The sequence below is a fragment of the Talpa europaea genome, assembly GCF_964194135.1.
Source record: "Talpa europaea genome assembly, chromosome: 2".
NCBI classification, from domain to species: Eukaryota; Metazoa; Chordata; class Mammalia; order Eulipotyphla; family Talpidae; genus Talpa; species Talpa europaea.
In genome coordinates, this window is record NC_140068.1 from 152,000,428 (window position 1) to 152,025,281 (window position 24,854).

Below are 24,854 nucleotides of genomic sequence, written 5' to 3' on the forward strand. Positions count from 1 at the left end.
CAGTTCAATGACTTTCAAATGGAGTGAAAAGGGAAAGGATGTGGGTCAGTGAGATGCCACCTCACCCAGGCACCCCCTTTCTGCCTCCCGTCCCTTTCCCTCCCAGGGTCCCGAGAAGAACGCCGTGGCAGCGTGGCAGCAACAATGGCTGAGCAGTGAGGCCACTTAGGAGAAGACCCCGAAATAGGACCTGTGCTCTCTAACCTGCTTTCCCTGTAGTGGGGACAGCGGGGTTAGTGGGGTGCACTTGCATCACCCTGTTGATCCTAAGGAGCACAACTGGGCTCACCTGAGTAAATGCTCTGCCAAGCCCGCACCCCAGAAGCCCTGGCCAAGAGGGGGCTAACCTGTCACATTAAAAAGGACAAATATGGCCTCCCCGGTGGCGCAGCGGTTGAGTGCTGGGCTGTGAAGCTGCCTGCAGCCTCTGCAGCACCAGATCGATCCCCGCCGGCCACCGGCGAGGGTCCCGCATGGCGCGCAGACCTCTCCTGCCGCCCGCTGCTCCCCTCAGCAGTGTCCTTCGGTCCTTCTGCCTGCTCTGCTCCCCGCTCTGGCTCTGGTGAATTCTCTCACCCTCCCGCGCTTCTGACTGTACCCAGTGCATGTATAAACAAAACAAACAAACAAACCAGCAAACAAATAAATAAAGCATGCCTCTATAAAAAAAAAAAAAAAAAAAAAAAAGATAGTCTGCTTCGTACAGTCTGAAAAACCAAAATGGGCTCCCCAGGCCACCAACCCATGCGGTGCCCGGGGCACGGGGAACGGAGAGCAGCAGGGAAGGAGGCGGGCTGGTTCCCCGCCCCCCTTTCTGGTCCACAAGATTCGAGGGAGCAGGGCCCGAGGAGACCGACAGACAGTCGTCCAGGGAGGGGTGAGGACCTGCGGGCCGCCCAGCCCAGCGACCTCCCCAGGAGCGCCCCGTGCGACGGCAAGAGCCCGCTCTCCCCGGCTCACCTCCGGACATCAGCTCCTGCCGGCCGAGTTCCCTGGACACAGCCCGAGCTACAGCTCACGGCCCCCTGCCGCTAGCGCGTGACACTGGCGGGAGGGCGGCACCCCCCGGGCCCGGTCGCGGCTGGGGCTTTACCTGTTTCCGTAAGTCCTGAGCCGACCGATGCAGAGGGGGGTGGTGGTGGTTAGCAGCGGGCCCCTTGGCAGAGGAGCCCGTGGAGGGGGCCGCTGGGGGGTGGTTCGCTGGAGCCTGCTCTCTCCGGCCCTCAGCCCGCTGGTCACTGTGCTTCTCCTTCCCGGGAGTGGCCTCTTTGCTTCTGTGTTTTTGAACAGGTTCTTTCTCCCGTGATGACCTGCTGGAACCATTGAAAACTAGAAAGGAAGAAGAAAGGAGCAAAGAAGTCACTGCACTGAGCAAGCCGCCAGGTAACCCACATTTCCTCAGGACAAACAGATTCAAGGACGGCCTCCTGGCCTCTGCCCGGTGTCAGACAGGGTCACGCAGGGCCCACCTGCAGGCCTGACCACAGCCAAGACCAACGTTCAGGAATGAGCCTGGACACTGAGCCTGCTGGCATGTCTGTCCGTGTGTCTGTGTGTGTGTGTCCATGTGTGTGTGTCTCACACACACTCCAAATCATACACATATCCTATGATGTACTTGATGTGGGTGAAATGACTGAAAATCGATTTTTAAAAGTCCCTGCAAAAAACCTCACCAGCAGCCCTCAGAATATCAGCCCCACACCTTAAACAAAAAGGTAAATTAAAAAGAGGAAACTAACACAATGAGTGACATTCCAAGATGATGACCACCGTGTGTCTAAAAATGCAGGGGATCTGGAGTAAGACCATAGTGTGATTTAAAAGCTAGGCATGAAGCTTCTGAGGCTGAAGATCTGCTCATGGAGCTGCTTTCTCTGCCAGCTCAGGGCCCGGGGGCGGGCACAGGCAGCGGAGCCCAGCGCCCTCCAGAAGCCATCCCAGCAGTAAGAGCCAACAGGAACCAGAGTCAGGAGGAGCCATGGGCCTCACTGAGGCTCGGGATTCATTCTGCCTCTGAGCCCTGCCGTGCCCACTGCACAGACCAAGTCAGTGGCGTGAAGGTGAGAGCTTGGCCTGCGCTACTGCTCCCAGGTGGCTCTCACTGCCAACTCACAAAGCACCCCCAGAGTTGCACCCACTCACCTGTCCTGTTTTACAAGTCCAGCTAACCAGGTCTCAGAATCACGAGCCCTCCCCTCTGTGCCTCTCCCACGCATAGGTCTCCCACCCCCAGCAGCCACCCAGCAGCAGCCCACCCTGGGCTTGGCCTGCTTCACAACAGGAGCTGTCAGTAGATCACATGGAGAAGTCAGGGTGAGCCCCTGAATGGGTCCCTGGAGTTTCCTGACCAGAGGGAGCTTCAATGGTCACTGTCTACCCATCCATGGGCTCCTGAGCTGTTGCAGGCCACACCCACCTGAAACTGAACAATTCCAAGCAAATCAACTACCCAGCCAGCGGCTACAAAGAGAAAATTCTTCCTGCTGAGGAAGAAGTCAAATCTTGCCTTCAAGCAGCTCAACACTCACCTGCCTCTGCTGAGGCCTGCTCCCCTGACTTGGACCTCCAGTCCCTCAGCACTTCCTCCTTTACCTGGGTTTGTAAGTGCCTAGTGAATTGGCACTTCTGCCAGACAGATGAAAAAAGACTTTTCTGTTTGTCATTTGCATCCCCATCTGCTGGTGATGCTGCATCTACTAGCCTATGTAGTAGCCTATTTTTCATAGGTTTCTACCTACTAGCCTATTTTTCATAGGTTTCTTTGCCTTTTTTTTTTTCTTAGATTTATTTATTTATGCACACAAGAGCTGGGATACAGGCCAGAGGTGTGGGGGAGGTGAGAGGATTCACCAGAGACAGAGTGGGGAACAGAACAGGTGGATTGGCTGAAATACACTGCTGAGGGGAGCAGGAGGCGAGTCTGGAGAGGTCTGCTGTGCCATGTGGGTAGCTCCCTGGCCGGCCAGGCATCAAACCTGTGCTGCAGAGGCTGCATATTGCTTCATAACGCTGTGCTGAACCCCTTGCGCCACAGGAAGGCCTGGCTTCTTTGCTTTTAATGCTTGGTTAGCCACCTCACATTTTTGAATGATAAAATAATCCTCTAAATTTCCTAATTGTATTCTGATTCAATCGTGTAGATATAATTCTTCAGCCCACTTGCACACGGCTTAACACAGACATGAAGTTTCCATATCTGCATGAGATGGGAACCCTGATCTTAAAAGTCCCTCCTACATAGTGATTTCATATTCTAAATAGATTTCAACACTGAAGACCACATCAATCAAAATCCGGTATAGGATCCCGTGTTGTGGAAGGTTCCACTGGATACTCTCAGTTACGGGGAAAATGGAGGGCTTCAAACGGCTGGCATTTACTCTACGTGTAAGCAACTGCTTCGTCAGAAGCCATCAATCATCGCCAAGCTGGCAGTATCTGCGCTGGCTTTCAAGACAAATTAAAAGCAACATCCGTAAGAAATCATACTTCGATGTGATTAAAAATCAAGTAAAGGAACACGAATCCAGGCAATTCCTGACTGTTCACCAATTTTCTGGAACTGTGAATACAGCTCCTTATTGAAGGAAGTTATTTTCTTTTTTTTTTTTTTTAAAGATTTATTTGTTTATTTATTTATACAAGCCCTGGGTGCAGTCAGAAGCGCAGGAGGGTGAGAATATTCACCAGAGCCAGAGGGGAGAGCAGAGCAGAGCAGGCAGACTGATGAAGTACACTGCTGAGGGGAGCAGCGGGCGGCAGGAGAGGTCTGTGCGCCATGTGGGACCCTCCTCCAGTGGCCCAGGGAGCAGCCGGGGATAGAACTGGCGCCGCAGAGGCTGTGGGCAGCTTCGCAACCCAGCGTTCAACCGCTGCGCCACCGGGGAGGCCCAGGAAGTTATTTTCTTTTATAAAAAAAGTTTCTTTTATAAAAAAAAGTTCTTCCCATTGTTGCTCCACGAAGAAGACCCGGTTCCATAAGTTTCAGATTTTAGGTTCACTTAAAAATTTGTCTCTGTGGGTTTGCTCACTTTTGGGGCACTGTTCTGCAGCTAGGTGAATTATTTAATCCTTACTTTTAGCTTCCTCAGCTGTGAATTGGGGGTAGCTCATGTTCTTGGGGGAGATTTGGGAAACCTTATTATTGCACGTTTAAAGGATCATCTCAGGTTACAATGTAATCAGATTGTGACAAGATCCCCTCCCCGCAGATACAGTAGGAAGAAAGGCTTCGAAATACAGCCAAAAGCCTGGCGTAAGCATCACAACCTCCCACTTGACCCCAGTTGCCTCCCAGTATCTATTTCATGGGAATAAGCGGTGTTGCCAACGCCCTGCCTCAGCAAGAAAGACAGACAGACAATGCCAAAATCATCCCACATTTTCTACTAGCTTAATGAATCTTGCAGGGGTCCCTTAAGATAAAAACGATTTCTATCATTCTAAACTTTGCCTTTTGCACTGTGTTGATATTTCAATGATGGTACAAAAACAAAGGCAGGATGCCAGCAGGGGAACACTACTCAAAAATCACCACAGATTCCTGATTTCACATCGCCCAGAATGGCTAATCCTCACAGAGTGCCTGGAGGATGCAGAGAAACCGTAACCCTCACACACTGCTGATGAGAATGTAAAACCTGTGGCACTTTGGAAACAGGCCAAAGGGTTTTATTTTTTTAAAAAAGATTTATTTATTCATGCATACAAGAACTGGGGTACAGGCCAGATGTGCGGGACGGTGAGAGGGTTCACCAGAGACGGAGCGGGGAACAGAACAGGCAGCCTGACTGGTGAAACACAGAGTTAGCATTTTTCACGGCAATCCCTCTCCCGGGAATGTACACAAGAGAAATGAGGAAAACGTCCCTATGAAAGTTTGAGTACAGATGTTTGAAGCAGAATTATTCATGATTAAAAAGTGAAGGAAAAATTAAGCTTTAGCAAGGGTAATACCCCTTCTTCCTAATATGAATCAAGCACTGTCACGTTAGTTTGGCTGAATCCTGAAAGCATGAAGTAAAAGAAGTTAATGACGAAAGGTCACATTCCGTGTGATTCCATTCATTTTTGAAATGGCCAAATCATGCTAACACCTGAAGATAGTAAGTAGACTCGTGCTTGTGCAAGCTGGGGAGGCTTGGCAAATATGGGGGGCAACTTTTTTTTTAATAAATCTTTTTTTTAAAGATTGATTGATTTGTTTGTTTGTTTGTTTGTTTATGTGTTTATTTATTTATATAAGCACTGGGTACAGTCAGAAGCGCGGGAGGGTGAGAGAATTCACTAGAGCCAGAGCGGGGAACAGAACAGGCAGACTGACGAAGTACACTGCTGAGGGGAGCAGCGGGCGGCAGGAGAGGACTGTGCGCCATGTGGGACCCTCGCCGGCGGCCAGGGATCGAACCGGCGCTGCAGAGGCTGCCAGCGCTCAACCACTGCGCCACCAGTGGAGGCCCCTATGGGGGTAACTTCTTACAGAAGGTTTTTCAGGCGGGAAATGAGCGAGGCTAGAGGCTGGCTGCGGCCATGCCTGTGTGATTCTGTAAATACACTGCATATTCCCGAACGGTGTGATTTAAAGGGGTACATTTTACGATTTGTGAATCTCATCTCAATAAAACTTATTTTTAAAAAATAAATAGCAACAAGAGCAGGTGGGTAAAGCTGCTGGTGGCAGAGCAAAATCAGAGCAAGCCTTATTAATAATGACTGTTACTTCATTACCAGTTCCCCATAGTTTAAAAGGAAGCCAGTCTCAGTGAGAACGCAATAATGCAGAACAAATAGGTAATAGTATCGAATCTCAACCCTTGAGTACACATACTTTGTGTGACAAAATGGGGGCGACACACGTTCTGCATACCAAAGCAGGATGACTACTTCCAGGGAGAAGCACTTGTGTTGCAAAAGTTAGCTGCTTATTCACTGGAATGCTATTTTTATTTGAAAAAAAGAACTGCTATCATTTTTTCAGCCATTTTCTCAAAAATGAATAGAGTAAACCTATGAAGGATAAACAGCAAAAGCTAATAGTTTTTTTGCTGCCAGTGAGAATTCACAATTTCAGACAAAAATGGAAATTTAGGAAACTATGTCTGCCAACATGAGTCTGGCAGCCAATCAGTACTTGAAAATTTTGTGGCGAGGTCTGTGAAGATCAGGGACTCTTAATTCCCCATAATGACAGGTGCACACAAATCGAAAGGTGTGCTGCACTCAGAGATCACTGTTTTCACACGACCGAAACAAGACCGAAGTCATGCATGGGTAAGAAATCTTGGCAAAGTGGGAGACAATCTAATGGGCTGTAACAAAACAGTGTGAAAAGTTTACTGATAGGAGTCTGGACTGCTTAACAAGTGACTTTTAGAAACGACCATTTGTTGAGTCTGGGTGTGGTATCCAGGAGTAAAATCTACACAGGCCCCCCCTTTTCGAACTACATGTTTGTCTAGGACTGATTTTCTTCCAAGACATCAAACCAAACTACGTACTATATTCCGAGAGAGCGAGGGCAGAAACCGACACAAGGTTGAGCTATTTTCTTTTTTGCCCTCCCCATCAAAAATTTTTTTATCTACAAAAACATTTAAGTTCAGTAGTACAGTTCACACCTCAACAGGGGCACATGCCTCACTGGCCCTCCAAACTTTCAGGGCCAAGACACCATCACCTCGCGGCCTCTATGCCCTCTTCTCCCCACTCCCAACACAGTTCTCACAGAGTCTGAGTTATTTTTGTTGTGTTTGGCTAGTTGATTATCGTTTGCTATTTATATTCCACAAATAAGAGAAAAGCACTCAGTAACTACTGTCTTTGACTTCGTATAATCACCTCCATCCATCCATATTATCTCAAGTTACTCAAATTATTTTAAATGGCTGAGTAGTATTCCAGTTAAGCTAGACACAATTTCCTTTTTTTTTTTAAAGATCCATTTATTCATGCATACAAAAACTGGGGTACAAGCCAGAGGTGTGGGGGGTGAGAGGATTCACCAGAGACAGAGTAGGGAACAGAACAGGTGGATCTACTGAAATCCACTGCTGAGGGCAGCAGCAGGTGAGACAGGAGAGGTCTGCTGCGCCATGTGGGTAGCTCCCCGGCCAGGGATTGAACTCGTACTGCAGTGGCTGTGGGTAACTTCATAGTGCTGCGTCTTAACTCCTTGCGCCACCAGGGAAGCCCCAATACCACAACTTTTTGATCCAGTTGTCTGTCCATGGGAATTTAGCTGGTGAATAAAAAGAATCTAGCTACCTTCTCTACTAGGCCAGACATTAAAAAAAAAAAAAAAAAATTGTAAAAATGTAAATGCATCTCCTCTAACCAATGACTTTTTAAGTTTTGGAATATATTTATTTTTCACTGAGATGTTATTAAGTGTTAACATGTAATGGGTTTGTGTTGTTTTGAAATGATTAAATTATTTTTTAATTTCCTGTTTTAATTTTAACATGGTAAATATCCGTGAATATAATTTGATGCAATAAAAAGACTTTTAGACTGGGCGGGAGGGTTACTCAATAATTGTTAAGAGTAAAAAGGGGCCTTGAGACCCCTTTTTAAAAGCCTGGCATAGGGCCTCCCCGGTGGCGCAGCGGTTGAGCGCTGGGTGGCAAAGCTGCCCGCAGCCTCTGCAGCACCGGTTCAATCCCCGACCACCGGGTGAGGGTCCCACATGGCGCGCAGACCTCTCCTAATGTGCCCGCTGCTCCCCTCAGCAGTGTATTTCTTTTTTTAAAAAGACTTACTTATTAATGCACACAAGAACTAGGGTACAGGCCAGAGGTGTGGGGGTGAGAGGATTTACCAGAGACAAAGTGGGGAACAGAACAGGCAGATGTAATGAAATACTTGCTTTGTTGATTCGGGGAGGAACTACTAATCTAGAAAGGAGCTCAGCAGGACAAGAGGGGGGCAATGAGGAAGAGCTGCTTGCTAGGAACACAGCACCCCTCCCGAGGAGTCAGCAGTCGGACACTAGCATGACAGCACTCACGAGCCACAGCCCTCCTTCTGAATGCTGCAAGGAATGAGCCAGGAATTCAAGGAAATTAGTTCCAAGTGGCACTAATGCGTGGTTGGCCAGCGATACCTCTCTGAAATTGAAGACCCCTCATCTGAATTTTCTGTCCCTAAAACAGAACACACAACTCTCCTGTTCCTCAAGGAGTTTGAACAATCCAGGAAAACGCTCTCGAAAGCAAAGCCCTGCAAATCAAAATGAAGCAGCAGGTACTGATTACAGGCTGGAAAGTGGAACCAGGAGAGGCAGGCATGTGCCACTAACATAATAAACCAAACCACATGCCTCCTGAACAGCAACGTGGTGTCTGACACAGACTATTTTGACATAATCCTCGGAAAGTTTTCATAAATACCGAAGTAAAAATTGCATAAAATTAACTTTGATTTACACACAAAAAGATCATTTCTAAATGAACCCACCTTCAGCAAGCATCCTGCTATTTTGCACCAGGAAGATCTCCTAATGGCAAACATGGCATAAAAGTCAAATCATGTGTTAAATGGAACTAAGGGGGAGAGGGACTGGGCGTCGAGGATGGAGCAAAGACAGGGTATATTTTGTACTCAACAGCTCATTAATTTTAAGTGTCGTGGGAACCTGCCAGTTTTAACCCTCCAAGTAATTATCTTTTGTCTTAATTTGTAAGATTCTCTAGGAGAAGGGGAAAGGAAAAAAAATATTCACTCTCACAGGGCAAGACTAAAGCCTGTGAACATAAGAGACAGAAAGACAGAGAAAGTTAGATGCATAGAAGATCTCCACACGCTGTCCCCAATTAAAAGGAATAATTGGACTAGTTTCTTTGAAAGGAAAAAAAAGCATTTATCACGGTGAGCCATATTAGGAAACTGTATTGTACTCAGATACAAATAGCTTTACATTAATGAGCCGGGACAAATATATTGATTTGTATACACAGACTCTGAAAGTTAAAGGGCCTACAGACAAGGGTTTCACGCCATGGCAGGCAACATCTTTAAAATCTGAAGCCTGGTATTTGGATTTCCGGTCACTTCATGGCCAAGAAGCTAAGATTTGCTCCCAGGAAGGGATGAAAAAGAAATGAGGTGAGTGGTTACTTTAGAAACAGCTTTAACAGTGTCCTGCAATAATGTGGAAGGCCACACCTTCCAAGAAGGAACTCTGATGTACAGCTCCAGGGGGTCTGTTCTCAACCCTGTCCCTGGATAGGCTGTTCCTGGTGAGATCCTGACAAGATTCCTTGCAGGGCTCCAAAGGAAGAAAGAGCCTAGACTTTTAAGGTCTTTTTTGAAACCCTCAGGAGGGACACAAGCTGGTGCAGGAAGGTGGGGAACTTGCTTTTAATTTCACTTCCCCACATCACCAAACACATCTGTTCCTCAATCCCCCAAATTAGGAACCAGCGGCCTACCCTTATCTACCTTCCAGGAATGGCTAAAGTATTTCAAATCAAGTACATAAAATGCTTGGTGTTCTTGAGAAGAGTTATGCAAATATAAGGAGGCTGATCTTTTTAAAAGCTTCTGCTGCAGTGGTGAAGGCAGAAATTCCTTCTCAGCAGCGCTGAGGCCAGCACAACCCGCCTGCCTGTCTCTAGCCCTCCCGGAGCCAGACGCTCATCTTTCCGATTATTCATGCTAATAAACGCACCTCCTCTGAACACGGGAGATGATCCTGGTGCTTTTTATTAGGTGAGTAGAAAAGAGTCCTTTCGCTTGGCGTCTGACGAAAGTTACATGATATCCTGAGATGACTCAGTGTCTGACCTGAGCTAATGGGATTCTGAGTCTTCACCTCCCTGAAGGGAAACAGGGACGAGGGCCCTTCCTGAAAGCCGGCCCGAAAACGTCTGTAGCAGAGGCACAGCGCAGGAATGAATGGAAGGTCTAAGGACTAGCCTCACCCCTAAATTTCATCAAGACAGAACTGCCCCCCGTCCCACCCCCAAAACAAATCCAAGGGACAAAAAACAAGCAAAAAAAAAAGGTGGGGGGCAAAGACTCACTGTAAATAAAGAAGAATGTGTTAGGGGAAGGAGAGAGAAGCCCGCCAAGTTTCTGATCTCCAGCCAGATATTTAAATGTAAGCTTCGTGTCAGTACAAGGCGTGCCGACTTTGGAAGACAGGCTCCATCAATTGGCTGGCATTAAATCCTTGTTACTGTACAAAAGCTGCACTTGCTCCCTGGAGCCAGTTCAACTTTGAGTCACTATTGTCTGAAAACAATGGAATGTCTGCCAACCTGTGCCAACAGTTCAAAAAAGGGATTTTAATGCAGCATGTGTGAGTGCTGTGACCCGGGTTGCCCTGGGCAAAACCACTGACGGAGCTGCAGCATTCACGTGCCCAACTTGAGAAGGCCGCGAGGCCCATTGAGGTCAGCAGACGCCCCATGATGACCTGCGGCGCAGCTCACGCAGGGCCTCACAGTACTCAAGACCAGCTGATGGGCCCCACGGTGCTCTCTCGGAGCACCCAGCTCCACCCACCACCTCAGCAAGTTCTCCAGCCCACGTGGTAAGCTCTAGCACTTGCATTATAAAAAGAAATCTGGACACAGAATTTTTACAGCAAATTGACTTTCCTAGGTAAGAACTTGAATTCTCTAAGCCACGGAATATTTTTCCCATCAAAATTTGGTGGTCAGTGTCCCAAGATCTGAAAGTGAAACAGGTCGTGTGCAGTAATGTAAACTGACTACCCAGAACTGGGTAGAATCACCGTCCAAACATGTTTCTTAACATATGTTCCTAATAACTCCTGATATTAAAGTGTAAAAGGGCAGATGACCTTTCTGAGAATACAAAGGTCAGGGCCAACAAAAAGACCATAAATCAGGATGAATGGTTTTGTCATTGAAAAATGGCTTCTTGGCCCACTTGGCCCCCAGAGGCGGCGAGAAGGATGAGAATGATGGGTGCCCCTGGGACGAGGCTTGGCCTACGCCACAAGGGGAGGCCTGAAGGCATCTGCGTTCTCCACTGCGTCGGTGGAGAGGCCAGGGGACGGGCATGCGCAAATGGGCTTGGGGACAGCAGGCAGTGGGCCAAGAGGGCGCGCTGCTTTATCACTCTCGGGGAAGAAGACAGACAAAGAGCTCAGAACTCGGAGTAGGCTCAGGAGAGGCCAGATGCAGACTCGGGGAAGACAAATGAATCAAGTGTTTTGCAGGTTGGGGTTTCATAAAAGCCGACATTCAAGAAGACGAATTCTAAGAGGCCAGTCACTTTTGAAGTAAATGATAAGAATCCTGGTCCACCGCTGCATGAGAACAAGGAACCTACTCACAGCACTGAGAAAGGTCCCTTGAAAATGGACACGGAGTTAGGATAGAAGGCCCCGGGCACCCAGATATGGAAAAACGCAATTTTTCAGAACAAAAATATTTGTAGAGAAAACTAAATATGGAAATAGCCGCACTGTAGGAGGGCTTTCAAATTCTCCCAATGAACAACAGGAGTCTGCTCTTCGCCCAAATGCACACCCCCATTCTCCCTCATCACGAAACGACACTCAAGAACTCTGCGTGCACAGCCAGTCCCGGGAACAGCACGTCTTCCCAAGCGACTGCGCGCTCCCCCAAGACAGGTCAGATGAGTTGAGCTAAACCCATTAAATACTGAAAAGCACCTCACTGGACAACATGCATGACCTAACTGTATCCCAGCCAATTATGGACAACAGCGTGAATGAAAGATTCTGACGGTCTGATGCAGACTGGTTTCTCCAGAAGCACAGGCTTGAGGTCAGAACAGGGGAGCAGACAGTTAACAGCCCGGTCCTCATCCACACCCCCACCCTGACAGGAAAAGCCAGGTGTTCACATTTTACAACTGGGGAAACTAAGGCTTAAAACAGTTTTTTAAAAAGCTGGTTTTTTTAAAGTTAGGAAGCTGAGCCAGGGGGCTTTGCTTCCACCCCAGGCGCATCTTCTACTTGGCTGTCGCTGGAGTCAGTATGAACATTCCCCAGTGCTGTGGAGCAAAGGCTTAAGGAAAACGAAATGAGAAGATAGGGCCAGGCTTGTTAAACTGCAAGGTGTTACTGGAACCCTCCACCAAGCTGGAAACGGTTCGTTTGGGTGAGGTCAATAGTCTCACGCTCAAGTGTAACAGTCCTCTTGGCAAGGCTGCGCGGTGTGCCAGGCATTTAAACATGGTTAACTATTCTGGGATTCTCTTATCAATTACAAGGTTGCTCCACACTTCCAGATCTGTTGATTCGCATGTGGTGTTAATGATTATAACCAATACAGTGCTTTCTACAGCCATGAACTGCTCCAACATACATTAATGCCTTCAGTGCGCCCCCCCCCCAAAAATCTATGAAGAGGGCACCGCTATTATTTCTTCTCTAAGCTAAGAAAACGAAAATGCAGAAGGTTGCTCAAAGCTGCAGCTATACATGGGAAGCCAAGCCAGCATCCTGCCCTCCACCACTATGCCAAGTGACCCCAATGTGGAAGTGGCAGAAACAGATACTTGCAAACAGGACTCTGCATGCACCACTGCGCTTGCAAAGCACACTCCCAGCCTCTTCCAACTGTTTAGAATATTCACTTGCCTCAACAGGAAAAAAACTGGAACAGCCAGAGATTTTTTTTTTTAATTAAAAGGATATCCCATAAAAACCTCAATTAATGAAAAAAGCATTTGTCGGTTCAGGCATCTCCTCATAGCACATGGCGGTGATGAGCCCCTGGCCCTGCCTGCCGCCCCACCCCTCACCACCCAGACAGAGGGGCTGAAGGCACCTCGAAGGCAACCACAGAGCACAAATGTGGTAAACTCATCCAAATGATTGCTTTTTGGCCTTGACACAACATGCCCCGGGTGTGAATCCAAAAGCAATTAAATCATTCCAGCTGGGAGTCCAACGACATGTTCAAAAAGTCTTCTGAGAATGTCCCTTTCCAGAAAGAGACGAGTACAAAAAGAAGCGATGGTCTCTTTTATCCCTTCCATTTTTTGTAAGTGCAACTTTGAAGAACGCGTAATAAACACTTGGCTGAAATGAGCAAGCTGTCCCTTGCAAAAAAAGAAAAAAAAAAAAAAAAACCCACCTCACCACAATGACAACACCCAGGAATAACCAACGTGCACAACATCTTTTCCTCTCGCCGACCTCACCTATCCCGCTGGAAAAAAATAACCAGTTACAAGAACTTGTCACAACCGAGGCAGTTCAAATACCAGGGTAATCCTCTCGGGTTGTTTTGTTTCCAAATGGTGACGACCTAAGGCTGCTATTGTTAGGGTCATGGGAGGCTCTGCCCATGGACGTATTTTGGAAACTCTGAAAAGCTATCCAAACAGAAGTTGCTGGTGGCACTGTTATTGTAACCCTTGCGTGCTAACCCAAAGCTAAACTTAGCCCGCAAGCTGCTCTCCGCGTGTCATTCAGACTATGTACTTTAATAAATAAATCCACTTCCATTAGGATGCTTAGCGGATTGTAAATGAGAACATTGGAGCCCTGTGTAATGTCTGTAAAACCAAACATCTGCCTGGGGACACCGAGCTCTTGCAGGAGGAGACTGCTGGGGTCAAGGTCGCACCCCAAGGAAGAGGCGCACAAACACTGAGGCAGCGTCTGGCTGAGACAAAGGGCGTCTCGGGGATGCCTCCCTTTCCTGAGGCCGGAGGTTGTCCCTTCCCTCTGTGCCCTCAGCCAGGCTTCTGCTCAGTAGCGAACCCCCCTGCTGCTTCTCTGGGGCTCAAGTTTGGAGGAGAAACACAACAGAGGAGGACACCTTCGGCGGTTTGAGTTCTAGGTTCTCCAAAGTAAAACTAATACAGCCTAATTTAAGATGTTCTCCTGTATCTGCAGCCCAAGGAGGCGTTTTGGCCCAAGCTACCCCCATTATAACACATTCATTGTCCTGTGCAAGCCTCTGGGGAAAGGATATGGATGTGCCTGATTCCGGGCACACTGCGACCTCTCCAGAGAGTAGTAGTACTCTGCAGGAGAACTGCCTGGGCGTGGAGAAGCACCCCAAAACAGCCTGCTCACATTCTCATGCAACAACGTCGATTCTGGGCCCCCCCCTGGTAGCTGCCCACAGCCTCTGCAGCGCGGGTTCGATCCCCAGCCACCAGTGAGGGTCCCACATGGCGCGCAGACCTCTCCTGCCACCCGCTGCTCCCCTCAGCAGTGTACGTCGGTCCTTCTGCCTGCTCTGCTCCCCGCTCTGGCTCTGGTGAATTCTCTCACCCTCCCGCGCTTCTGACTGTACCCAGTGCTTGTATAAATAAATAAATCTTTAAAAAATAAACAAATAAAAATGAAACAAAGGAGGTCCTCCCAAAAATTTTACTTTCTGGGAGTAAAACTGCTCATTTCGGCCAGGTCTGTATTCTTCGTTTTTCAAATGACTTTCTGCACTTATGCAAAGTGGAAAAAAGGGAAGTAAAGTACTTGTCTGTTCATGCACCTTTCCCAACCTTTACTCTCTATGCAGAGAAGTTGCTTCATATCAACAATCAGGCTGGGGGAGAGGACTTGTGGTCACCAAAGGCACACTCAAGTCAGAGAGTTGGGTGTAAGCAGCTTGCGCAGCAGGGCCTGGGCATCGCAGGCCTCTTAACGCCCCAGGTGTCACCTACAGGACCCACTTGCCCATTCTGGACAGTTGCAAGTCCACTGCCCACCCTCAGGACTCAGGTACCTCTCTAAGCTTTGGGTACTACGAATGCTGTCAGAAAAAAAGGGCAATTTTCTAAACCCCAAAGCTCCTGTGAATTTTCTAATCCCTCTAAACTCCTGTGAATTCCAGAGAGAAGAAACAGATCCTGTTAGGGGGTGACCTAGCATTCTGCTACCCTCCACACACCACCCCAAAATGCTGTGCCTGAAGGTCAGATAAACTCTCTACTACCACGAAGAACTTTCTACAAGTAAAGGCTCTTTAGGAGTATGTGTCTCATCCTGTTGTTACATGTCGCAAGCAAACAAGTATCCCCTTATGGGTACCCATAATGAACCCGATTTGCAAGTAATTTCAAGGAATTCTGCTCTATGTAACAAAGAAATGGGTCTCAGTAAAAGCAAAGCAAGAAAGACAACTCTTAGCTGCCATGGGAATGGCTGCCAACATTTGGTCTGAATCAGGAATGTGAAAGCTTAGCTGAGCCTGGGCACTTGAGGATTCCGATATACACCAGTCCTGGGGTTTACTGCAGCCACTGCCAGGCCTCATCTGGAGGAGGCAACTGTGTCAAGTTTCCTCTGGGCTCTAGCAGGGGCAAGAAGGCCAGGCGTAGATGGGATCATGAGGAATGGGAAGGATAGAAATGAAGTGATTTTATTCTGGAAAGGTGGTACTGTCTCAGGGTAAGACGAATAAGCAGAATTTTAGTTAGAAATCTGGAGCAAGGGCCTCCCCTGGTGGCGCAGCGGTTGAGCACTTATGCAAAGTGGAAAAAAGGGAAGTAAAGTACTTGTCTGGTGAATTCGCCCAGATCCCCAGCCACCAGCGAGGGTCCCACATGTTGCTACAGACCTCTCCTGCCGCGCCCGCTGCTCCCCTCAGCAGTGTACTTCGTCAGTCTGCCTGTTCTGCTCCCCGCTCTGGCTCTGGTGAATTCTCTCACCCTCCCGCGCTTCTGACTGTACCCAGTGCTTGTATAAATAAATAAATCAATCTTAATAAAAAAAAAAAAAGAAAGAAAGAAATCTGGATCAAGCTAAACAGGCAATCTTGCTAGGTCATTTACTATGAACACACAGCAGCGCTCATCACCCAGGTAAGACACCTCAGTAGCAACGATTCTGAGGCGACGCATCCAGTAAGTATGTCTAATTTCTCTGACCTAGAAATGGCTGAGGAAGGAGCAATGTTGGCAGGGGAATATTTCACAGTTCAGTGCTTCATTTTTAAAGACTATTACATTGTAGACTTAGCATCTAGGGATAATAAGGTTCTAGTATCAATAACTCTTTTCTCTGCTGTTGAAAACAGAGCCTTCAGGAATACCCTGACGCCGTCCTGCCTGGGGACTCCCTCTCAGGAATGAGATGACTTGCTTTAATAAACTGCTGACGCGAGTTTGTTTCCTTGTCATCTGTCTTCTTTATTACAGAAAACATGCTGTAGAACGGAGCGGCCGGGCAGATCGCTAACTAGGCAATGAAGGTTCAGTGTTGTGCTGAAATCCTGACTCTGAAGCTAAAATTGGCCTCCTTCAAAGCTGACTTCTTCATAACAAAACCACTCTGGGTCACCCTGCTAGCAGGGACCCACCCCTCCACCGGCCTCAGGGAGAAGCAGCAGTGAGCCCTGGAGGTTTTTACTATTTTGCTTCCAAAGACACAAATGCCATGTGGCGAGAGAAGCAGGCAGCGCTTGTGGAGCTGGCGCCCGCCGGGGTCACGAGAGAGGAGTACGGCCCCTGCACCATCGTGGTCCGACTCCGCGGAAACAGCGCTCAGCTCACAAGGTTATGCGTGCAAACACCAGCTCTTCCATTCCCTCAAGTGCACAGAGGCACGAGGCCTGCCCTGACGCCCTCAGCCCTCTGCTCCGTGGCAGAGGAGCTGGAGAGAGAGAACGTCCACGAACACACACCCAGAGCTCAGTCTTCCTGCTGCTAGTCACGGAGAAAGCGCTCGCTTGCTCAGGACATGGGCACCTGTGCGGCGCGCTTGGACCCTCTGCACACAGGTCGCTGAACCCTGCCTGGGGCTGAGAAACAAAGTGCCTTGCTCAGAGGCAGACAGCAGGCGACTGCTGAGGGCCGAATTCAAAGCCAGTGGGCCAGCCGGGGCCTGAAGCCCAGGCTCTGAATCACTGTGCTGCTGGCACCTGCAGCCTCCTCTCCCAGTGTTCTTACAGATGCAAGAGCTGACTGACGTCGGTTACATGAGGAGGGCTCGGAAAGCCGGAAATCTCAACTAATTTACTCCCAGCCTGGTTCCAACGAGTCCAGCTCGCCCGCAGAGCACTGCAGATGAGCAGAAGAAGCACATTTCTAATTGCACCTGTAATGGCACTGCCACCACGCCACCCCCCACCGTGTCAGCACGGCCTCATTTGACCTTCCTACTTCATCGCAACGACGCCTCCTTGGCTAAAACCTCAGAATCATGAGCAGCTAGTACCGCGGTCTCCTGAAAGGTTTTGTGCCTCTACCCCAGGCCCATTCCAATCTCTCTTCCAAAATGCTACCCTAGTTCACCTTTCCAAAGCACAAACGTGATTAGAGTATCGCTGCCGAGAAAAGCCCTTCCCTTCAGGAAGAAATGAAAGATGCAGAGAAAGAACACCATGACCTCTGCAGCAGCTGTCCCCTCAACTCCGAAAGCCACCACGTTACATTTGCTCTTCACAGGATCTTGCAAAAAGGAAGACAAATTCACAAAGTCCATAAACATGCACAGAAACTACAAAACACCACTTTCATTGAGCCCACGGCGAACACTGGAGTCGTCGCCTCAGCTGCTGGAGCCAAGGTCCCTTCCTATCAAGGATGCTTGCACCGAGGTGTGAGGGGGTCCCCACGACAAATGGTGTGACACCTGGACTGACAGGAAGAACATGTGAGACACAGAAAGTGACAAGGGGTGAGGGTGTGCCCTGTGCTTCTGCCTGTCTCTCGAGATTTCTGAAGGGCCCATCAGGGAGCACCTCCCACCTCAAGCTCCTGGGGAAGAGCCTGCACCGACGTGTCATCCGGGTTACCACGCAAGGCATTAAAAATAGTACAGGGGCTCACACATGTTTCTCAAATATATGGAAGTAAAAACTTATTATACAGGGCCTCCCCGGTGGCGCAGCGGTTGAGCGCTGGGTTGCGAAGCTGCCCGCAGCCTCTCAGCGCCGGTTCGATCCCCGGCTGCTCCCCGGCCACCGGAGGAGGGTCCTGCATGGCGCGCAGACCTCTCCTGCCGCCCGCTGCTCCCCTCAGCAGTGTACTTCGGTCCTTCTGCCTGCTCTGCTCCCCGCTCTGGCTCTGGTGAATTCTCTTACCCTCCCGCGCTTCTGACTGTACCCAGTGCTTGTATAAATAAATAAAAAATAAATCTTAAAAAAAAAAAAAACTTATTATACAGCTGACAAAACAAATGAACTCCACAGCATTCCTTAATGTGGCAAGATCCTGCTCTCAAGAATATATGATTCTGTTTCAGTACGTTACCCAGTGAGATGATTTCCAGGGCTCCTACCCAAGTCCTCCAAAAACAGCAATCTCAGGAACATGCAAAACAAAATCTTTTCTAACACTTATGGGTGTGACACTTGCCAAAATCACATAAGCTTGGTGGTTAATACCTGATGGGGATAGCCCAGTATTACTTCACTTAAAAATAAATAAAAATAGGGCCTCCCCTGGTGGCGCAGGTGGTTGAACGCAGTGCTGTGAAGCTGTCCACAGCCCCCGCAGCGCGGGTTCAATCCCAGCTGGCCAGCGAGATACCCATATGGGGCGGCAGACCTCTCCTGTCTCACCCGCTGCTCCCCTCAGCAGTATCATCGGTCTGTCTGCCTGTTCTGCCCCCTGCTCTGTCTCTGGTGAATCCTCTCACCCTCCCGCGCATCTGGCCTGTACCCCAGTCCTTGTATGCCTGAATAAATCTTTAATATGGATGAATGAATGAATGAATGAATGAATTAAAAAACGCACACACACACACAAGCTAATTTTGCAAGGAAGATTATACTAGAGCCTGTTTGGTGCCTCCTTTGTCTACCTGTTGGTCTTCGGAATACTCCATAGTAAAAGGACCTTAAACACCACCATTACGTAGTTAGGATATGAATAGACGTGAAGGTCTTAGGGTCCAGGGTACGAACAAGAAAAACTCGAACAAAACAGAAATTCATACTTTTCTCTGAGGCTACTGAAAATCAGATAAACCAAACTCCAAATGGAATGGCGCATGGTGGGCGCCTGGGGTAGGAGTGGATGCACTGCCCACTGGCTGGGAGTTGACGGGGACGAGGCCAGCTGCACACCACAGTCTGGAACAACCAAGCACAAAGACAGGCCATCTGGGCTGCAGTTACCTCCCCAACATTTGGGTGTGTGCACATTCCCAGGGGTTCTCACTGCAAGGGGGTTCTTGGACTCCCCTGGAGCTGCAAAAGCAAACCTTATCTCTGAATTCTGTCAGTGTTAAAAAGGATTCTGTTTTTGCATGTTCCTGAAATGGTTGTTTTGATGAGGACTTGCGGGGGAGCTCTGGAAATCACCTCTCGGGATAAAGTACTGAAACAAATACTCATGATGCAAAAGGTAGGAGACCACAGGGTAGGTGTTGAATGAATCACGGATGAACTCAATCGAAAGAAAGCTACAAAACTATCCAGACTGCCGGAAAGTGAAAGAGCATCATTGCTTAGAAAACAAAAAAAAAAAAAAAAAAAAAAAATTAAAGTGTAGATTACAGGCCAATGTTATAGTCGATATCTGGATAGGATTAAAAGGACAAAAGGGCATAAATAAGACCCATCATCAAGAAAACACATCAGAAGTAGATGCAAGGAGAGAGAATTCAGAGATAAGAACTCATAGGGCCTTTGCAAATGTGGCTTCTCTGAGTCTCGAGAAGCACACAGGTGTGGGGAGGCGGCGTGGAGATCGTGTACTGGGGAGGCCTGGCTGGTGCGGGGAGCGCCCTGCTGTCCTGCTAGCTTATGCCACATCTCCAGATGGCACAGGACAGCACAGCAGAGGAAGGGAGGAAGACACAGAGAAGAGAGAATGCATGAGCACAGTCAGAAAAGGCAGTGAGGACGTCCCCCCCGCAGACTCCCCCCACCTAGTCAGCCCAACCACCCCTAGAACCAAATGCTATCCTGCACACACCCCATCCAAGAGACACAGGATTCATCAGACAGACAAAAAAACCAACAGTGCTGCAGACAATGTTTGAAGTAACAAGGGAATTCCCAAAGTGCAAATTTTAAAGCCTTTTCAATCCCATTTTTTTACTCATACACGAACTGTTTACAATAGTAAAATCTCGCAATATTTTTAAAGTGTGTGTGTGTGTGTGTGTGTGTGTGTGTGTGTTTTCAGACAGGAACCCAGACACTGGGTATCTGTCACCAACTCTGAATGTCCTGCCAGGCCATCACTGCCCCTTCACAGCCTCACCCTGCAGCTCCTATGAAAACAAAATTAATATCCATGCACAGGAAGGATCATCCTGTTTGACACTGAAAGCTGAATCTGAGAAAACTGTCTAATGAGCCGGCAAGTTCTAACAAGCTGGGGCGAAATGGGAGCGGAGGGCCCAACTACAGGTGCACCAGTACACCTGGGGTGCATTCGCCCACCTCCGGCCCATCACCGGGAGACCATGACAACTCACAAGGCGGAACCATTCTGCAGCCCTGCCAGCGAGCTGCCCTTCTGTCATCTGCTCACACAGACACCAACAGACACAAGTTCAGTTTCATGTTTTGTTTCTATTGTTTACTCTTGATTCATCTCAACAAAAGGTACAACCAGAAAACTAGACACCTTCTCAAGAATTTTTTTTTTTTTTTAAAGGAAATCACAAGGCTCCTCTCTTGCTCATCCTCCCTCTGAAAGCGCGCTCATGCAGACGCTTTCTGCCAGCAGCTCCTGGGTGAGGCCCCCCTCAGCCCCTGCAGGGCTGGTCTTCACCATCACAAGCCCCAAAATAACCAAATTCTTCACTGGCCCCCGCATCAACTCCCTAATTCTGCTTCGGCTTCCTTCAACCCGGCCTTCCCAGTCAGTTGTGAAAAGCTGATCAATTTTACTTAAATGCCCCATGTGCTCCTCAGAACTGATGTTTATTTTCAACCCCGGCCTCACCTCAGCTGCTTTCTAGCAGGAATCCTCAGGCTCTGTCTGCTGTCAGAGGAATCATTCTGAACTTGTTACAGTTCATCTTATTTCCACATCTAAGACCATCAACAGTTCCTTTCTCTACATTTGAGTTCTTCCTCGTAGCCTGAAGGGCACGTGTGACCAATTCTTTCCCGTGGTTCCCTCATTCCAAAGCACTGGCTCTGCACTCTTGTCTATGCTGCTCTTAGTCCCCTGTTACTCTGGCCAGGTGCTGCCTACAATTACAGCCTTCCAAAGTGCTCCCTCCTCTTCAAGTCATTTCCCTTTATGACATTCCCATAATTGATGCCAGCTTAATCTTCTCAAAACACATCTCCAATTAAGTCACTTCCCCTGCTGAAAAACCACTGGGCACTTTCTACAGTCAGCTTACTCTCTGATATCCAAATTTTTCTTCCTACCTTATGTGCTGTTTGTTCCTCATCTTCCTCAATGAAAAATTAGTAGAATTTATAATATATATGCATTTACTTATTTCATGTGCTGAATGATAAAGATCTTCACTTGTTAAAAGCATAATTAAGCTGATCACAAGTTTCTTCACACAATCTTCTTGACCACCCCCCTTTAACAGTGATCGTGGGGTCTCCCCAGTGGCAAAGTTGGTTGAGCGCTATGCTGTGAAGCTGTCCGCAGCCTTTGCCGCACGGGTTCGATTCCTCACCAGCCAGGAGGCTACCCACATGGCGGGGCAGACCTCTCCGGTCTCACCCGCTGCTCCCTTCACCAGTGTATTTCAGTCAGTCTGCCTGTTCTGTTCCCCACTCTGTCTCTGGTGAATTCTCTCACCCTCCTGCACCTCTGGCCTGCACCCCAGCTTTTGTATAAATAAATCTTTAAAAATAAATAAATAAAAGGGATTGCTTCCTGCAACTATCTGCAGTGCTTATGAAATTTATTATCGTCTCCACAGCCTACGAATATCCACACTCATCTTAACAATCTATCCATCTGGGCCACAGTGGATTATACTGTTCTACGCACCTCTTTGCCCTTTAAGTGTCCAGAGAAGTTCAGAACCTAGCTCCGCCACTAGCCAGCTATGCAGCCTTCATCATCATCTCCTCAGAAGATGATCTGCTCCAGCTGTCACCCAAAACTCTGGATTTTATCTTACTTTACTCAAACCAAGAGTGGACCTACCATGCCCGTTGTGAACATGCTTGTGAGTTTTTCCTTTCCTGGGGGTTGACTGGCATGAAGATGAAGCATTGTTGTTGGTAGCTGTTTTGACGTCTTCTGTCTCATCTTCTTCCTCCTCAACATCCTCCTCATCCTGAGAGCTTCCAAAATATACCATGCTGTTGGGCAGCGCAGGAGAACCTGGCGGGTTTAAGAAAGAGGGCTCATAAAAACAAGTCTGGGCGCCCCCCACCAGAAGCAGCACAACAAATGGAGGCATTTATTAAATTACAAACCCAGATCCTCAGGACTGAGATAAAGCAATGCTACGCATCTCTACTGCCATTTTTAATTTATTTTTCAAATATCCCCCAGGAAATAAAATTCCAATTGTGTCCTTTCAACAGATATCAAGCAAAGTCCCCCAGGCAGGGGAGAGGGATGATGCTATTCACCAAACCTAACAAATCATAAATTTTAAATCTCATCTGAATAATGTGAGTGTGTCCCCCTCCCGCAACAAACACATCAGCAGTGACTGAGAAAGATAAAAAGCAATAAAATAAAAATGTCTACCCAGTGTTAAGGAAGATAGACTTATGGATTATATATTGATTCACCAGAGACAGAGTGGGGAACAGAACAGGCAGATGTACTGAAATACACTGCTGAGGGGAGCAGTGGGCGAGACAGGAGAGGTCTGCTGCGCCATGTGGGTAGCTCCCTGGACAGGGATCAAACTCTGGCCGCAGTGGTGATAGCACTGAGACTTACCATCAGGGAGGCCCTGATTTGATAAGCAACTTTAAAAATAAGAGACGATCAGAGCAAAACAATTGGTAAAGGCAGATTATTAACATTTCATTATATAAGGAATGGTGTCTTGAATTCAAGCGGGGTGACTCACAAGACACGGAATCTCCCTCAAACCGTAATACATTTTACAAGTGACGTCAGTATTATGTTCAGGCTAGTAACGTGCAAAATTATTAAACACCTGCACAATAAGGAAAAAAACATTTTTTTAAAGCGAAAGCAACATCAATGAAGAATCCACACCCCCGTTCTCCTTTTATAGCTTAACCACCTCCTCATAACCAATTGTTTTCATTTCCAAACTTAAGAGACAGCAATAACATCACCAGAAAATAAGCTCCATATTAGAAAGAAGCAACACACAGTTCTTTCTATTCAAATAATGACAATTCAGAAGGAAACCACTCAACCCACTGGTGTTTTATTTTGGACCAATGGGGATTAAAAACCAAAGAAAGTTTCTAAAATTAATTCTAGCAACATCTGCACTCTTTTTTCTCATTAAGTGCTTTGGGCGAGATACTATCAAGGCACAGAAGAATTAGTAAATGGGAAAACCATTTCTTCTCTTGCCCACTTTCTTGCAACTGAACATCAACAAGGACACGAGTAACCAACCTGCTCTCTTGGAGACCTCGAACTTCCAACACAATGGGCCAACACTGCTGTCCAACCTCAGAGGACGTGCTCTAACAAGGAGATGGGACTGAGTGAAGGCAAATAGGTAAACAGGGACCTGAAGGGCCTCCCCAGTGGTGCAGGGGGTTGAGCGCAGTGCTGTGAAGCTGTCCACAGCCCCTGCAGGGCGGGTTCGATTCCCAGCCAGCCAGAGAGATACCCACATGGCGCGGTGGACCTCTCCTGCCTCGCCCACTGCTCCCCTCAGCAATGTCTTGGGTCCGTTCGCCTGTTCTGTTCCCTACTCTGTCTCTGGTGAATCCTCTCACCCTCCCACGCCACTGGCCTGTACCACAGTTCCTGTATAAATAAAAATAAATCCTAAAAAATTAAAAATTAAAAAACAAACAAAAAAAAAACAAAAACAAAAACAAAAGCAGGGACCTACAGTGGCAAAACACATATTCATCCCGTGGAGATACACAGACATTGCCATGTCTTCTTTCTTGCATTGCAGTCATGGCTGATATTCAAACCCCCGAGTAAGGTGGGTTTCACCTCTGGGTGGAAAGGAAGCTCCAAAGGGATGAATGTGGACAAAGATGCGTGGTGGACAGCAGAATTGGATCCATTCTCACAAAACCCATTTCCTCTGTCCTTGTTTTCCATCCCTTTCAATCACTTGCGATGAGAAATAGGTTCTCAACACAAGGTTCATAATAAATCTGACACAGACTCCGGGGAGAAACAATCAAACTGGAATTAAGAGATAAGTTTAAAGACTGGGGGGAGGGGGGGCGTGGGGGCGCTATTTCTACTTGAAAAACATTATTTATTGTTACTTATTCTTCTTTAGCACAAGACTGCCAGGGAAAAGAGACACCGTCACCTTCATAACTGGAGTTTCCCAGCACACACAAGGTGGGTACTGCACAGCCAAGTACACCAGTACTACTGGAACCTTCTTTCCCAAATCTAACTTTGTAAGTCCTTTAGAAGAGCAGGACAAACTTTACATCATCGTTCCAAAGAGATTTTGAGTGAAAAACAAAAAATTATTTTACTACAGGTGCCAGCTCATGTTAGCATGTAAATGACTTAATGTAACATGTTACGTGTTATTGTGCAGACACAGCAGGGCACATCAACACTTCAAAGTTTTGAACCCAACCATTAAATTCTCCTCTTCGGTAAAATGAGAAGAAATCGAAATATATTCAAGTCCCGTCTAGGTCAAAACATCCATGCTGATTCTAGTGGCAGAAATCAGAAAGTTTTCATGTAAATCTGCAGTAACTTACTTGTCTAATTTCCCTTTCTCCCCTCAGCAGAAAATGCAAAAAATTCTGCAACTGAGGCCAATAATGTATAAGGGGTGGGGGGTGGTGGGGGAGAATGGAGGTAGGGGTGGGAATAACACTGATAAAAAATGTGTTTCAAGTAAAACCCCCAGG

General features: G+C 47.7%; 1 protein-coding gene across 2 annotated transcripts in view; it reads right to left on the reverse strand.

Moving 5' to 3' along the window:
• The window catches only part of JARID2 (jumonji and AT-rich interaction domain containing 2), a gene marked incomplete at its 5' end in the record, with an annotated part of 257,205 nt that overhangs the window by 30,040 nt on the left and 202,311 nt on the right, over positions 1-24,854 (reverse strand). For both annotated transcript variants that reach the window (XM_084257154.1, XM_084257153.1), the window contains 2 exons: positions 1,094-1,329; positions 21,988-22,167. In XM_084257154.1, the coding sequence (XP_084113280.1) occupies positions 1,094-1,329; positions 21,988-22,167 (416 nt within the window). The remainder of the gene's footprint in view (positions 1-1,093; positions 1,330-21,987; positions 22,168-24,854) is intronic.